The sequence below is a fragment of the Stegostoma tigrinum genome, chromosome 28 (assembly GCF_030684315.1).
Source record: "Stegostoma tigrinum isolate sSteTig4 chromosome 28, sSteTig4.hap1, whole genome shotgun sequence".
Classification (NCBI taxonomy): domain Eukaryota; kingdom Metazoa; phylum Chordata; class Chondrichthyes; order Orectolobiformes; family Stegostomatidae; genus Stegostoma; species Stegostoma tigrinum.
In genome coordinates this window covers 29574115-29588638 of record NC_081381.1, presented here as the reverse complement: position 1 = coordinate 29588638, position 14524 = coordinate 29574115, and the positions used below count along the sequence as shown (strand labels likewise).

The 14524-nt window shown below is 40.6% G+C and overlaps 1 protein-coding gene across 1 annotated transcript; it reads left to right on the top strand.

The window, feature by feature from the left end:
- Positions 1-766: 766 nt before the first annotated feature.
- Positions 767-13277, top strand: b3galt6 (UDP-Gal:betaGal beta 1,3-galactosyltransferase polypeptide 6). The gene is made up of 2 exons (XM_048561753.2): positions 767-952; positions 8148-13277. The coding sequence occupies exon 2, from the start codon at positions 8182-8184 to the stop codon at positions 9172-9174; it is 993 nt and encodes a 330-aa protein (XP_048417710.1). The 5' UTR covers positions 767-952; positions 8148-8181; the 3' UTR covers positions 9175-13277.
- Positions 13278-14524: the final 1247 nt, after the last annotated feature.

The window sequence follows — 14524 nt, the reverse complement described above, 5'->3', positions numbered from 1 at the left end:
TAAATAGGGAGAGAGGGGGAGGCGGACTGAAGATGGAGAGTAAAAAAGATAGGTGGAGAGAGTATAGGTGGGGAGGTAGGGAGGGGATAGGTCAGTCCAGGGAAGACGGACAGGTCAAGGAGGTGGGATGAGGTTAGTAGGTGGATGGGGGTGCGGCTTGGGGTGGGAGGAAGGGATGGGTGAGAGGAAGAACCGGTTAGGGAGGCAGAGACAGGCTGGGCTGGTTTTGGGATGCAGTGGGTGGAGGGGAAGAGCTGGGCTGGTTGTGTGATGCAGTGGGGGGAGGGGACGAACTGGGCTGGTTTAGGGATGCGGTGGGGGAAGGGGAGATTTTGAAACTCGTTAAGTCCACATTGATACCATTAGGCTGCAGGGTTCCCAGGCGGAATATGAGTTGCTGATCCTGCAACCACACCTGGATAGGTTGTTTAAGAAAATGTGTGGAAAGCCCTCACGAAGGAGATTTTATAAAACCTCATAAAAGAGAATGAGCTGGAGTGATGTAGGGAGGAAATTCCAGAGTTTTTGACATAAACTGAAGTTAGTCGACCAATGATGGAGAAATTTAAAAATGAAATATAGTGCTGTTAAATTGCCGCAGGTACCGCCAACTACTGTTAAATCGCTGTTGTAATCTGAGTGGAAATTCCGTGCACAGGGAGGCGCTGTAGAGCCCATTGTCACCCCCTACGTGTCGCCACAGCAAATGAAGACTACGCATGCTCACCGTGCAAAATACGTCATCACGTCGCTGGTTCCACCCCCTGTTGCCGGTCGGGTCGTTCCCCGCCGGGAATGGCGCGGCTCCTGCGTATTTTCTCCTTTACTCCCCTGGCATCGTGGCCCGGGAAGAGGTCGCAGTAACGGCGCTGCCGGATGGGCCGAGCTCTGAATGGCCGACTGCCTCTGTCGGGCAAACATTGGCCTCATTCCGTCAGCAATTGATACAGCGGTAAGTGGGAGAATCTGCATCATTTCATCGAAGTTGGTCAATTCTGGATAATAGTATTGTACAGCCTTGGATGATAATACTGAGCTGATTACCAATGTCTTCTAATCACGCTGCTGCGCTGTCTTAAATAATAATTCTTAGCTCAATACTGCATTGCTCTAAATAATATTTGACTCCTGAGTCCCACTGAATGCTAATGTCTTTAGACTGCAGTGTCTGAAATAATGCTTCACTCACCTGAACAGTAATACTGCAGTGTCCTGAATAATATTGCACTGCCCTGAATGATGATACTGCTGTCCCCGAAAACCAATGCCTTGAATTATAATACCTAAATAACGTGCCTTGAATAATGTTGATTTAATTGTTCTGAATCATGTGTCATAATATTGCAGCGCAATGAACTGACATTGTTGTGAATAATTCTGAATCTTTATTTTGTTCCAATCTTCTTGCTGCCATTTAAAATTCTCATTATCGGCCACCTGAGTGTCTCACTGACATAAACTCACTTTTCTCCTGCATTGTTCTCTCTGATTTCAATCTCCATCTTGACTGGTGGCTTTTTTTTCTGATTTCACCCTCAGTTTTTTTTCCTTCTGCCTAACGATCATGGAACCACTCAATATTGTCTCTACTTTTAATTTTTCAATCACAAGAAAGGTATCAATAGTGATTTGTGTCCCCTGCCATCCACTTTCTTGATGTTCTTACCAACCTCCCTCCCTCCCTGTTATTTGCCCTGGAAATAATCACACTTTCCCCACCCCCACCAATCAAATTTTCAAACTTCTGGTGCCTTTGGTCCTTTATTTGTGACATTACTGCTTCAGCTGTTAATCTGTTCATCCACTCCCTCATGACCACCATCAATGATCTTATCTAGTACAAACCTTATTCCCTCCCATTTTATCCTCATGGTTGCCATCTTTCCTTCACATGTCCATGAAGGTAATCTTGAATGTAGTTGATACACCATTAGTTTAACTGCTCAACACCAGATTCTTCTCCTCCTTTGCTAAAGCCACTTACTATTCTAAGATCATCCTGGAGAGCAAATGTGACCTGACATCTTTAATCCACTAACAAATATGTCTGTAAATCCTTCCTCTCTACTCTGAAGAGCTGATATAAAATCAGAGTCCTGTAAGTACTCAGGTGTTGTAACATCTGTGGACAGAGAGAGATATAATTAATGTTTCAGATCAAAACCTTTCCTTGAGAGTAGTGCAAATTAATTTTTCAATGTATGGCAATATTATTGAAGATATAGCATACAGAATAACTCAGTATTTTCAGAGCAGTCCAATATCATTATCCAGGATAGTACAGTATTATTATTCATTTGTGAGGTTTCTTTCAAATTACAGCCCCTAGTTTCTATTTATTCTCAAAGCCCTTCAACACGCTGTCACTGCCCAAATTCACAACAAACCATATTTTGTGCAACACTATGTTTGAATCCCTCTAATTAGGTTTTTGTTCTATGAGAGGACTGAAATGGCCCTAATTAGGGAAACAATGTTTTTATCATCTTACTATGATTAGATTAGATTCCCTACAGTGTGGAAACAGGCCCTTAGGCCCAACAAGTACACACCAGCCTTCCAAGCATCCGACCCAGACCAATTCCCCTATAACCCACACACCCCTGAACACTGTGGGCAATTTAGCATGGCCGATCCACCTAACCTGCACATCTTTCAACTGTGGGAGGAAACCGGAACACTGAGGAAACCCACGCAGACATGGGGAGAATGTGCAAACTCCACACAGACAGTCGCCCGAGGCTGGAATCTCACCTGGGTAGCTGGTGCTGTGAGGCTGCAGTGCTAACCACTGAGCCACCGTGCCGCCCCTATGATTATTGAGCACCATTTTTTCTCATCTTTTCACAACTTTTGACATGGTTAGATGCACTATTTTCAAAGCCAATGCTCTGTCTGGTTAAATGAAACTGCCGTTGTTTGGTTCTTGTGTCAAATTTTCCAACTCCAATTAGAGTGTGTCATACAAGATTGCACTGTTAGCTCTCAAATCCTCATAGGTTTATCCTTGAGTGTCTTGCTTTCCTTATTGACGTGCTGCTCCTTTGTGGCAGCATCTCATGTTTTAGAATAGGGTCCCCCATACACTGCTGATATGCAGTTGTCCCTCTGTGTCTGCTCTGCACTGCCTCTGCTGTCAGACTGCTGAGTTGACATCCAAAGTTTGAATAAGCGGTTAAACGCTGGATAGATTGAAGCCATCATTTTAGGCCCCTGTTGTAAACTATATACCCTTGTCATCAATTCCATCATTGTCTCTGACAGTAATCTGTGGTTTAACCCATCTGTTTTTAACCTGGGTGTCCTATTTAACCCTGGACTGAGTAACAGGCACAAATTCCAAAGTGGTATTCTGTGCTCCACTGAATATTGCTGCTAAAGTGGCAAGTGAAAGTGCTGTGATGTAACAAATCCTACTAGCTTGCTGAACCAAATATGACTAAAATTTCATAATAGTGTACTGAATAATATTATTTTGCTGCGCAATGAGTAACAAACCTGTGTTTGTGAATACTTATGAAGCTGTAGTTCTCAGAATAATACTGTGCTTCTTCGATATTGGATCGCATCTTGTTTTGCAGTGTAACTGGGAAATTTAGCATCAGAATCACAGGCATGTCAGTACAGTTGCTTAGCACAGGCCATTCTTTGGACTGCTCTGTCTGTTACTATTGATAGTGAACTGACTGATCGCATTTAGGTGCTTGCTGAAAGCCAATGGGTAATCCTAATGCTGTAATTTATTTTGTGAGCCATTTGTTGTGGAAATTTTAATCTATCTTTATAGCCCTTGTAACCTATGGAAAATGTTACCACATGGAAAATCATAAGATCTGGAATAGAATTGATTAAAAACAATTATCTGGGAGAAAGGCTAAGATCTGCAGTTTTCTTCATAATTTTTAAGATATGAATAAACCCATATTTTTAATTTACCTTATTAAATTGCAGCTTGACTTTTCATAGAATAACTTCTGAGACAAAATGAAGTTAACCTTTGTGAATTTCGTGTAACCAAAGAAAACTTTAGTGTAACCAGAGAAGCCAGTTTACAATGAAGATAATTTCTAAATATTTTGTGTGTGTGGGAGGAGTCATTTTTCTTGAAATCACGACTGTTCTGTAGTGAAGTTTCTGATCACTGCTCTATTGAAGCACCTAAAGAAGAGAGAGAATAGATTATTATGATAGATTTAGATGAGGTAAAATGGGAGGAGGCTGAAGTGGAACGCGAATGCCAGCATGGTCTGGTAGAGTTGAATAACCTGCTTTATGTCATATATTCAAGGTAAATGTATCTTCGTTTCAAGAGGGCTAGAAACACGAGCAGATTTGTACTGCTGAGGCTGTATGACGCTCTGGTCAGACCACACTTTGAATATTTGTGAGCAATTTTGAGCCTCATATCTAAGGAAGAATGTGCTTGCATTTGAGGGGGCCCAGAGGAGGTTTACAGGAATGATCCTGGGATGAAGGACCTGTCATTTGAGGATTCTCGGGGTCTGAGCTTGGTGGAGTTCAGAATGATGAGTGGGTATCTCATTCAAACTTGCAGAATGCAGAGCATTGGGTGTAGGAGTTGGGAGGTCACATTGCATCTATACAGGGCATTGGTTAGGCCACTTTTGGAATATTGCATTAAATCCTGATGTCCTTGCTACAGGAAAGATTTTGTGGAACTTGAAGGGGTTCAGAAAAGATTTACAAGGATATTGTCAGGGTTGGAGGGTTTTAACTATAGGGAGAGTCTGAATAGACTGGGACTTTTTCCCCTGGAGCTTTGGGCCCTGAGGGGTGACCTTCTAGAAGTTCATAAAATCATGAGGGACGTAGAAAGGGAGAGCAGCCTAGGTCTTCTCCCTGTGCTGGGGGAGTGCAGAACTATAGGCTTAAAGTGAGAGGGGAAAGATTTAAAAGGGACGTAAGGAGCAATTTTTTCATGCAGAGGGTGGTGCATATATGGAGTGAGCTATCAGGGGAAGTGGTAGAGGCTGGTACAATTCCAAACTTTAAAAGGCATCTGAAGGGTGCATGAATAGAAAAGGTTTAGAGGGATACAGGCCACATGCTGGCAGATGGTACTAGATCAGTTTAGGATATTTGGTCAGCTTGGACGAGTTGCACCGAAGAATCTATTTCCATGGTGTACAGCTCTATGACTCTTCTAAGTGGTCTGGGTAGATTAGATGTGGAGAAGCTGTTTCCATTAGTTAGAGAGTCTAGGAGCTGAGGGGACAACCTCACTGAAGGGATGACCCTTCAGAACTGGGATGAGGAGGAATTTCTTCAGCTCAAGGCTGGTGAATCTGTAGAACATGTCGCACAAGGCTGTCGAGGCCAAGTCACTGACCGTACTTAAGGCATCGATAGATATGCTCTTTTATTCGTAAAGGTGTTATGTTATGAGGAGAAGGCAGGAGACTGGGGTTGAGAAACATATCAGCAATGTTACAATGGTGGAGCAGGCTCAATGGGCCAATTAGCCTAATTCTGCTCCTTAAAGCTCTAAGTATTCCCCAGTATACATTATCCTGTACAAAAACAGAGTTGTTGGAAAATCTCAGCAAGTCTAGCAGCATCTGTGGAGGAGAAAACAGCTGACGTTTTGCGTTTCTGAGGAAGGGTCACCGGACCCGAAACGTTAGCTCTGTTTTCTCCTCCACAGATCCTGCCAGACTTGCTGAGCTTTTCCACCAACTTTGTGTTTGTTCCTGATTTACAGCATTCACAGTTCTTTTGGGCTTTTATTCATTATCCTTGTTTTATGTAGCCTGTTCACCTGTCTCTTTAGTTAACACACACCATATTAACTGATGCTGCTCACTCAAGTTACAATTATGCTGTTGTTGCTTGTAGCTACTCCTAGGAGATCTGCAGCCATGACATGCTACCCTTCTGTCTCTGTGTCATGTTACTCTTTCACATCCATTTCCAACATAGCTTGTCCGCAACAGGGTCGATCCTGTTTCTGCTGCTTTCCAATTCGGCCTCTAGGAGAGATCTCTGCAGCATTTCAGCTCGGGTCAAATGGTTGAAATACTGACACTTTTTTTTCTGAATTTCACTTGAATCCTTTCTGCTCATGCAATTTTAAAGCACCTCTTCATTTGTCATATGCTTACGCATGTGATTTTTAGCATACACCTTAACGTTCACAATTCCTAAGACCCTGTTTCCTTTCATACTGCTTTCTTTATTATCCCAGTCTCTGAGGTAAACCAGAAAGTGGATTAATGTACCATTTGAGGTTTTAAGTTGTTGGTTGGCTCGCTGAGCTGACTGGTTTTAATGCAAAAGTTTTGTCCCCTTCTAGGTGACATCTTCAGTGCTGTCGTTTGATTCCGTTCTGAATTTATATGGTCTGGCCCGTCATGGGTAGTTCTGTTTTAGTTTTGCTCCTCAGCAGTAAGTTGTTGGGTCTATTTCACCATGTTTGTTTTTGGCACCAGTGGTTGAAAACCAGGCTTCCAGGAATTCTTGTACTTGTCTTTGTTTTGCTTGCCCTAGTATAGTTATGTTGTTCCGGTTAAACTGATTCTTTGTTGGAGTGAATGGAAATGGGAGTGAATTGGTCATGCTGTTTTGCTGAGAGCTGGTGTTAGTGTGTCTTGGCAGCGAGTTTCCTGCTTGTCTTTCCTATGTATTGCTTCTCAGAGTTGCTGCGAATGGGGTCTTTCGTCTGAGAGTGTGGCTGTTGGTTTATGTGCTATCATTATTCCAAGAGGTTGTAGGAGTCTTGTAATCAGTTCCAATATGTTTCTAATTTAGGGTAGGGTGTCCAGTGTGTTGGGGTACACAGTGTTGTCTTGGTGTTGTTTATTTGCCAGGCATTGGTGGGTGAAGCTGTTAGGATACCCATTATTTGCGTTGACATTGTATAGGTGTTCCTCTTCATTTTGTGCATAGTTCCAGGGTGTTGCAATGTGTTCCGAGATAATGGGAACTGCAGATGCTGGAGAATCCAAGATAACAGTGTGGCACTGGATGAACACAGCAGGCCAAGCAGCATCTCAGGAGCACAAAAGCTGACGTTTCGGGCCTAGATCCTTCATCGTGTTATTCATTTAAACAGAGTCTTGACACAGTTCTGTTTGTGGATGCTGGGGTGGTTCCTGTTGTAATTCAGGATTTGGTCTCTGTGTAGTCTTTCTATACACGCTGGTAAGGAACTCACTTGTTCATTTGTTGCATCATTACATCTAGAAACAGGAGTTGATTCTTGTTCTCCTCTTCTCTGGTGAATAAGCAGTTAATAAGGTGGTGTGTTTCTTCTAACTTTGCTTGTTTAATGATCACAAAAGTATCGTCCACGTAGCTGACCCATAGTTTAGGCTGGATCTGGGGGAGCGCTGTGCGTTCAAGTCTTTGCATAACTGCTTCTGCTATCAGACCTAAGATGGGTGAACCCATGTGAGTCCCATTAATTTGTTCATGTACTGGCTGTTGAAGACAAAGTGAATGGTAAAGCATAGGTCTAGTAATTTCAGCATATTGTCTTTGCTGATGGTCTGTGCTTTTGGATTGTCTAGTAATGCAGCCAGTTCCTCCTTTGCTAGTGTCTTGTCAATAGAGGAGAAGAGTGCCGTAATCTCAAAGGAGACAGTCATTCCATCCTTGTCAGATAAACTACAGATCTTCGCTAAAACATTAAATTTTGAGGTTTAAGTTGTTACAAACTTGAGTTTTCTTGTTAACACATTCTTCATCTTCACAAACTTCTGGTTATCTCTAATTTTCTTTGAACATTATCTCAATCTTCTTTTATAAAAGAGGTTAATCAAAGCAAACAGCCGTCACAAAATCAGGAAAGTTAAGTAATTTGTTTCAGAGAATCAAATAGGAGCTGTGTTATTATGTAAGTACCTTGATGTAAAAGTTTGTTGCAAGGAGTCAGACTGGTATGGGTATGGAACAGTCCTGCTTTTTGTTGTAAAGCAAAAACAGTGCTGGAGAAACTCAGCAGGTATGACAGCAACTGTAGAGAGTAAAAAAGTTAATGTTTTGAATCCAGTGATGCTTCGTCAAACCTTGCTGGTTTATCTAGCTTTTCCTGTTTTTATTTCAGGTTTCTAGAATCTGCAGTTTTCTGTTTTTGTTTCTTTGCATCTTGTTGTATTGTTAACTCGTGTCTTCCTCTTGTCTTCCAGCTGAAAGCACTCCAGAGATTCAAGCAATTACACAATGAATCTAGTTCGACTCGTCTGTCGCCACAAAACAGCCCTTGGGGTTGCAACCCTATCCTTGTTTGCACTAATGCTGCTTTACCTGGCGAAATGCACCTCAGAGACTTTGAAATCGCCCGGTTTACCTCGTGGGATTGAGAGACGGAGTGGCAGTCAGAACCACAGCAGAACAAAAGGCCGCTCTGCTTTTCTTGTTTTGTTGATCACCACTGGTCCCAAGTACACAGAGAGGCGAAGCATTATCAGGAGTACGTGGCTGGCTAACAGAGACCCGGAAATCCTCCCTTACTTTGCCATTGGCACCAGCGGGCTTCCGGCAGAAGAAGTTCAAAACTTGGAGCAGGAGAACGCTCGGCACCATGACCTTCTGCTACTCCCAGATTTGAAGGACTCCTATGAAAACCTTACCAATAAAATCCTTCATATGTATGCTTGGATAGACCAAAACATTGACTATAAGTTTGTGCTGAAAGCAGATGATGACACTTTTGCCAGGTTAGACATCATCAAAGAAGAACTGAAAGCAAAAGAGCCAAAGAAACTCTACTGGGGATTTTTTTCTGGACGTGGAAGGGTTAAGTCTGCAGGCAAATGGAAGGAGAGCACTTGGGTTCTATGTGATTATTATTTGCCCTATGCTCTAGGTGGTGGATATGTTCTGTCTGCTGATTTGGTGCACTATATTCGAATTAACATTGATTATTTGAAGGTGTGGCAGAGTGAGGATGTCTCTTTGGGGGCCTGGCTGGCACCTGTAGATGTCAAACGCCTGCATGACCCACGGTTTGATACAGAGTACAAGTCACGTGGGTGCAATAACAAGTATATTGTGACACACAAGCAGAGCATTGAGGATATGCTTGAAAAGCATCAGACTCTCCAAAGAGAAGGAAAACTGTGTAAGGAAGAAATTAAAGCAAGATTATCTTATATTTATGATTGGTATGTCCCACCATCCCAGTGCTGCCAGCGAAAGGATGGCATACCCTGACATTGCAATCTGGCACCAGATAGGAAGAGATGGCGAGATCTACATTGGGAATTGGAAAGCGGTAGTGTAGGTGTTAATGCAGGATGTTTCTCCAAAGCATTGACATGGCACTTATTTCCAGGATTTCTGACTCTGAGCAGGTCTTTACTGAGTAATGAATCTGCAAGTTCGAGATTATAACTTGTACCTTCAGCATTTTTCTCCAAAAAGCACAAGGTTGCTGTGGTTCCTGATCAGAGTACAGGTTAGCTCACTGTAGTGCCATAGGTTCAAGTCCTGTTTGTCTGTCTTTTGAGACATTTAAAGTTGTGGTCACTCTCATCATTGTTTCCCTGTGCAAAGCCAATGTCAAAGAACAAACACCTAGTATTGCAAATCTGAACTCGGTACTCCAAGCTGAGCAGTGTTCACAGGTAGTTGTGTAGATTTTACGGTGCATTGTGTCTAATTGCACAAAAGTCTGAAGATTTGGGATTGTGTAATCCCATTATAGTAAACGTAATTTAATTATATTTGTGTATATGCATATATAGCTGTGTATATGTGTCATGCATAAGTGTGTGTTTAAATTTACTTACTTAGATAAAAGCCTTTTAAAGTGGCTCTGAGCCACATTTTATCACCGCTTGCTCAAGTTGAATTGACTCTAGTTCAAATTCTCTCTCACATGACCAGGCAGCAGGAAGAAACATCTGCTGAGGTAAAGGTTGCAAATCAAAACCTTGAGAATGTCTACAAAGTGTTTCTCTCCCCAACACAATTGTTAATAATAGTTTTAAAATAATTAACTATGTTTTTGTATTCATTGTAATGCAGGATCTTTTGTAACTTGCCCAACTAAATTGCATGGAGGTTGTCCACTCATGCCTGCAGTCTTGATGTTGCTTGATTGACTTTTGGTATTTCCGTGTTTTAGTCTTTAACCAGTTGTAGAGTAATTTCATCTTTAAAGTACAGCACAGCTTTGGGGAAAAATATGGATTTGACAGTTCAGCTTTATATGAAAGTCAGATTACATTGAGCTTGCTCTGTTCTCCAGGAACATGAGAATCTACAGTGAGAGCCCATTAATGTAGAATTTTATTGTTCTAATTTTCACACCTAACATTGAAGTAGTTTGTTTGAATTGCATCATGTTAATAATTCAGGGAGCTTTAAAAATTGTCAATAATGTTGACAAACAGTGTTAGGAAAATACTTTAACCATCCTGTTGTGTCATATTTTTAGCCAGTGTGTTTCATCATCCTGAGCATATGTTTCCTCATAATCACTATTGTAAACGTAAAATATTGAGTAATTTCAAGTGTTCGTGTTTAACATTTTGCCATTCCACAAAAATGTATTTACAAGAAATTAAGAAACTTCCAAATTGAGGAAAGCTATAGATTTGTTAAAGTTCAGGGTGACATCAGGTGAGAAGTACCAATGAATTTTATAACAATGTGATTTTGTGTAGAAGTAAAATTGTTCCTTTTTGAAAATGTCATTGTTATTGCTCAAGGCTAAGATTTTTTAAAAAGAGAATTTTATCTTGGAGAGGCAATCTGAGCTCACCTTTTTTTTTTGTGTGTGTGTTTTTAATTGTTGCCAGAATTTGGTGCGCAAGTCCACTTCACTGTCAATGTGTTGTATTTGTCTGGTCCAAAAGCATTGCTCAAGATATTGCATTCACAGTAGAATTAGGCCCTCTACTGTTGTGGTTAGAGTTAAAGTCGTGTGCAGCAGATAATTACATCACACAACACCTTTTAAATCATGACAAGCAGGGTCTGGTAAGTTATATCATTTAGTGACTAAATATCAGGAAATGTATACCTTGTGTACTGTGAACCTGATCTGCATATTTATTGTTCTGAGCTGAGACTGGGAATGTGGTGTTGAAACAGGTGATGGCATTTTAAGGAGTATTTTTCTAATCCAAAACTGCTGAGTAAATTTCTGTGGAATTTCTCATGACCAACCATGTTGTTTCCTACTCATTGAAACTTGCAATTCAAATGGCCAGTCCAGGAAGAAAGCTTTATACTGGGATCAGAATGGACAAATAACATGGAAACAGATTAATTACTGTGTCTTCAAACCCTTCAAACATTTTGCTTGAACATGGATCTAGGAGTGTGTAGATTAGGAGGATTATTGTTTGTTCCAAATGTGCTACTGCATTTGCCCAGTTTGAAGAGATAATGTAAATCGCTGAATTCTTGTATGTCCTGCCTTGTGTTGAAGATGTTAAACTGTATATGTACTGAATGAGTCATACCTTTACCGAGTGTTGACCCAATTAATGGATTTGTACTTCGTAGTTCTCTAAAGTGTGTTGTGTAATTAACTGTGCTGCTATGTTGACATTTCCTGTTACTGGACAATGCTTTCAAGGAGTAATAACTGGTATTTGTTTGTGTTTAGTGAAACTAGCATATCATTCTGGTAATAAAGCCTAATTCTGGTAATGCTCAACAAGCCAGACACTTAGAATGACATTTAAAATTAGTAATTAAACAGTTTTCCTTCATTCAGTTCTGAGAAGTAACCATCTGTGAAATGTTAGCTCTGCCATGAAAAATGTACCTTCCTTATTCTGGGCATTACTATTCTGTCATGCATCTGGCTGACACTCAATGGGACATTCTATATCAAAACTATCCATCACCTCCACAGATGCATACCTCTACCACCAAGATAACTGAGGATTGCTGACTTCTCTGAGAGAGCCTTGTCATTGTCAAATAATTGTTGGACGGACTGTGCTGTTTCCCCTGCGTGCTCAGCTGTCATCAAATGTAGTTGGGCGTTGTGAACATAAATTTGTAAACTGACTTCTTACTGATCTTTTGTATGAAATTGATCCAATCAATAATACTATTCATTCTCATCTGTCTTTACATCCTGCTTGCCACCAAGCTGCTGAAACATTCACCAGTATTTCAAGCTTTATTTTCCCTTTATGATATTGTTGAAAGCTTTCAAAATAACTTGTTGTAGAGTTACAATATTGCATTTGAATTTAGGTCAATGTAAAAGAATTTTGAAGGCTGATACTCGATACACATATGTGGACCTCAGCATTTTAGAGAAGGAAATACTATGCATTTTTAAATGTCCTTTTGCATTATCAATTCAATGCATTTATTTAAATCACTGAAGCGTCTCTCATAAATTTAATTATTTGACTTTGCAAGGATCTAATACAGCTCCTAAACATGGGAAAATGCAAATTTAAATCTCCATATAGAACAAACTAAATTGGAAATGTGCAGATGTTAAAGATTAATTACCTTGGATTTGAATGTGACATTTCATATTCAGATGTTGCAAATGTAGCTCATGATCTGATTCAAAATATAATTTTGCCTTCCTTTTCTGCAATATCTTTCCAACTAACTATTAGTTCTCTCTCATCCCATTTTTAACTTATTTCCTTCTGGGTACCTCAACCCCAATCCAACCGGTGCTGGTTATTCTCCCCATGGCCCTATCATCCATTACTATTGTTGATGCACCTATAGTTCAGCGTTTGGTCAACACACTTCCCATGAGTAGGCAGAGCCCAGGTAACTTCTCCAATGCAGCAAACTGGAACGTGTACATTATCTGCTGTTTGAAGTCCTTCATTCGTCCTGGTCTAAACTTGCCCTTTTTAAGACAAATGAGAAAAGCAATTTTTCTGAGTTATGAAGCTTTGAAATTCTGTGCCCCAGAGACCAGTGAAGCATGAGTCATTGAACATTTTCAAAAATCTGTCTCTCAGTTTTGGAACCATTGGTGAGTCGAGTGTTATGAGGTATTGGCAAGGAGAATGGCGTTGAGGCCAAAGTCAGATCAGTCATGATCATGTTGAATGGTAGAGCAGGTTTAAACCTAAAATTTAATTCTGCTATTTAAGTTCTTATTGCTAGAGGCCAGATTTTAGTGGGACAATGGTAAAGGACCAATTACCTTTGAAACATATTCCTCAGAGGCTATTTATTTTATTTGAAATGTTATGCAGACTTTAATGATCCAATAAAACAAAATCATAGTGTATTTATTTTAAAGTGGTCTTTTAAAAATGTTAGAATCATGTAAAAGCTGTGACAAGATATTATTTAATTACTGTACAAGTTATGCTCAATAAATTAAAACTAAGTACATAAATCCATTTGTATTAATTGTGTTCCTTTTTTGGATGTGTTTTTAATGGAAAAATAGTAGAAAATCCAAACTCTTTTTCACTTCTGGTCCCCTCCTGAAGAATTGCATATGCTGGGCTAATTTGAGCCTTTAAGGATGAAAGGAGTAGATTTTTGTGATGCTTAAGAATTTGAAGGTATATGTTGTGAATGAGGAAAACGAGATCTAATTAAATGGGGGAAGCAGGCCAAAGACTTGCACGCAATTCTTGTATTCCTAGATGCTGTTTATAGATATTTCAGAGTAAGATATCTTGTAGGTGAGTTTAGATGAAACCTTCCTGAGGGGATTGTAGTTTACAACAATGATTTGTGATTTATGATAGGCCTCAATGGAAATGTGGGGAAATTGTATTGACTTAAACAGTTGTCACCATACTACTACATAGGACATTACCTTCAGGACCACTTTTTCCTTCCTCCTGCAATAGCAACTTCTAAGAGATTACCATCAAATTAAACAATTTCTGCCCAAATTTGTCATGGCAGCTATTTATTCACCACTTGGATTTCAAAAGGTGCATCCTCTTTAAGGCAGCACAGTGGTTAGCACTGCTCCCTGTCAGGGACCAGGTTCGAATCCACTTCTCGGGCAACAGTCTGCTTGGGAGCTTGCGCATTCTCCCTATTTCTGCATGGCTTTCTTCGGGTCTCTTTCTTCCATGGCTCCGGTTTCTTCGCACTGTCCAAAGATGTGCCGGTTAGGGAGATGCAGTTGCCCATGCTGTGGAGGCCAGGTGAGTCATTTGTGGTGAACATGGAGGTATGGGATACAGTGGGGCTGAGTCTGGGTGAGATACTCTTCGGAGAATTGGTGCAGACTTGGGGGTGCTATGATTCTATGAAGTCATGCACTAATTTTTAAATATAAAATGTGATCTGGCCAGATTTCCTATTTACAGCCAATTGCACTCACTCGATATTCCTTCCAACCTACATAGACTAATTAAGAAGACAGCAAGGGGAGGAGTCCTCCCTGAATATAGTAGGTCTACCAAAAGCACAAACAAATTCAACAAAAGCAAGAACTTGAATTACTGAACCAAAAATTCAGATGTTTGAATTGTTTGTATTGCAGCGTACATCATCAGGAATTAACCAAGAAGAGAGGCAGAGGCCAAGTGGATCAGCCAACTGTGGAAGACGCTCTTATCCAGCTTGATGTTGTCTTCCATAAGTG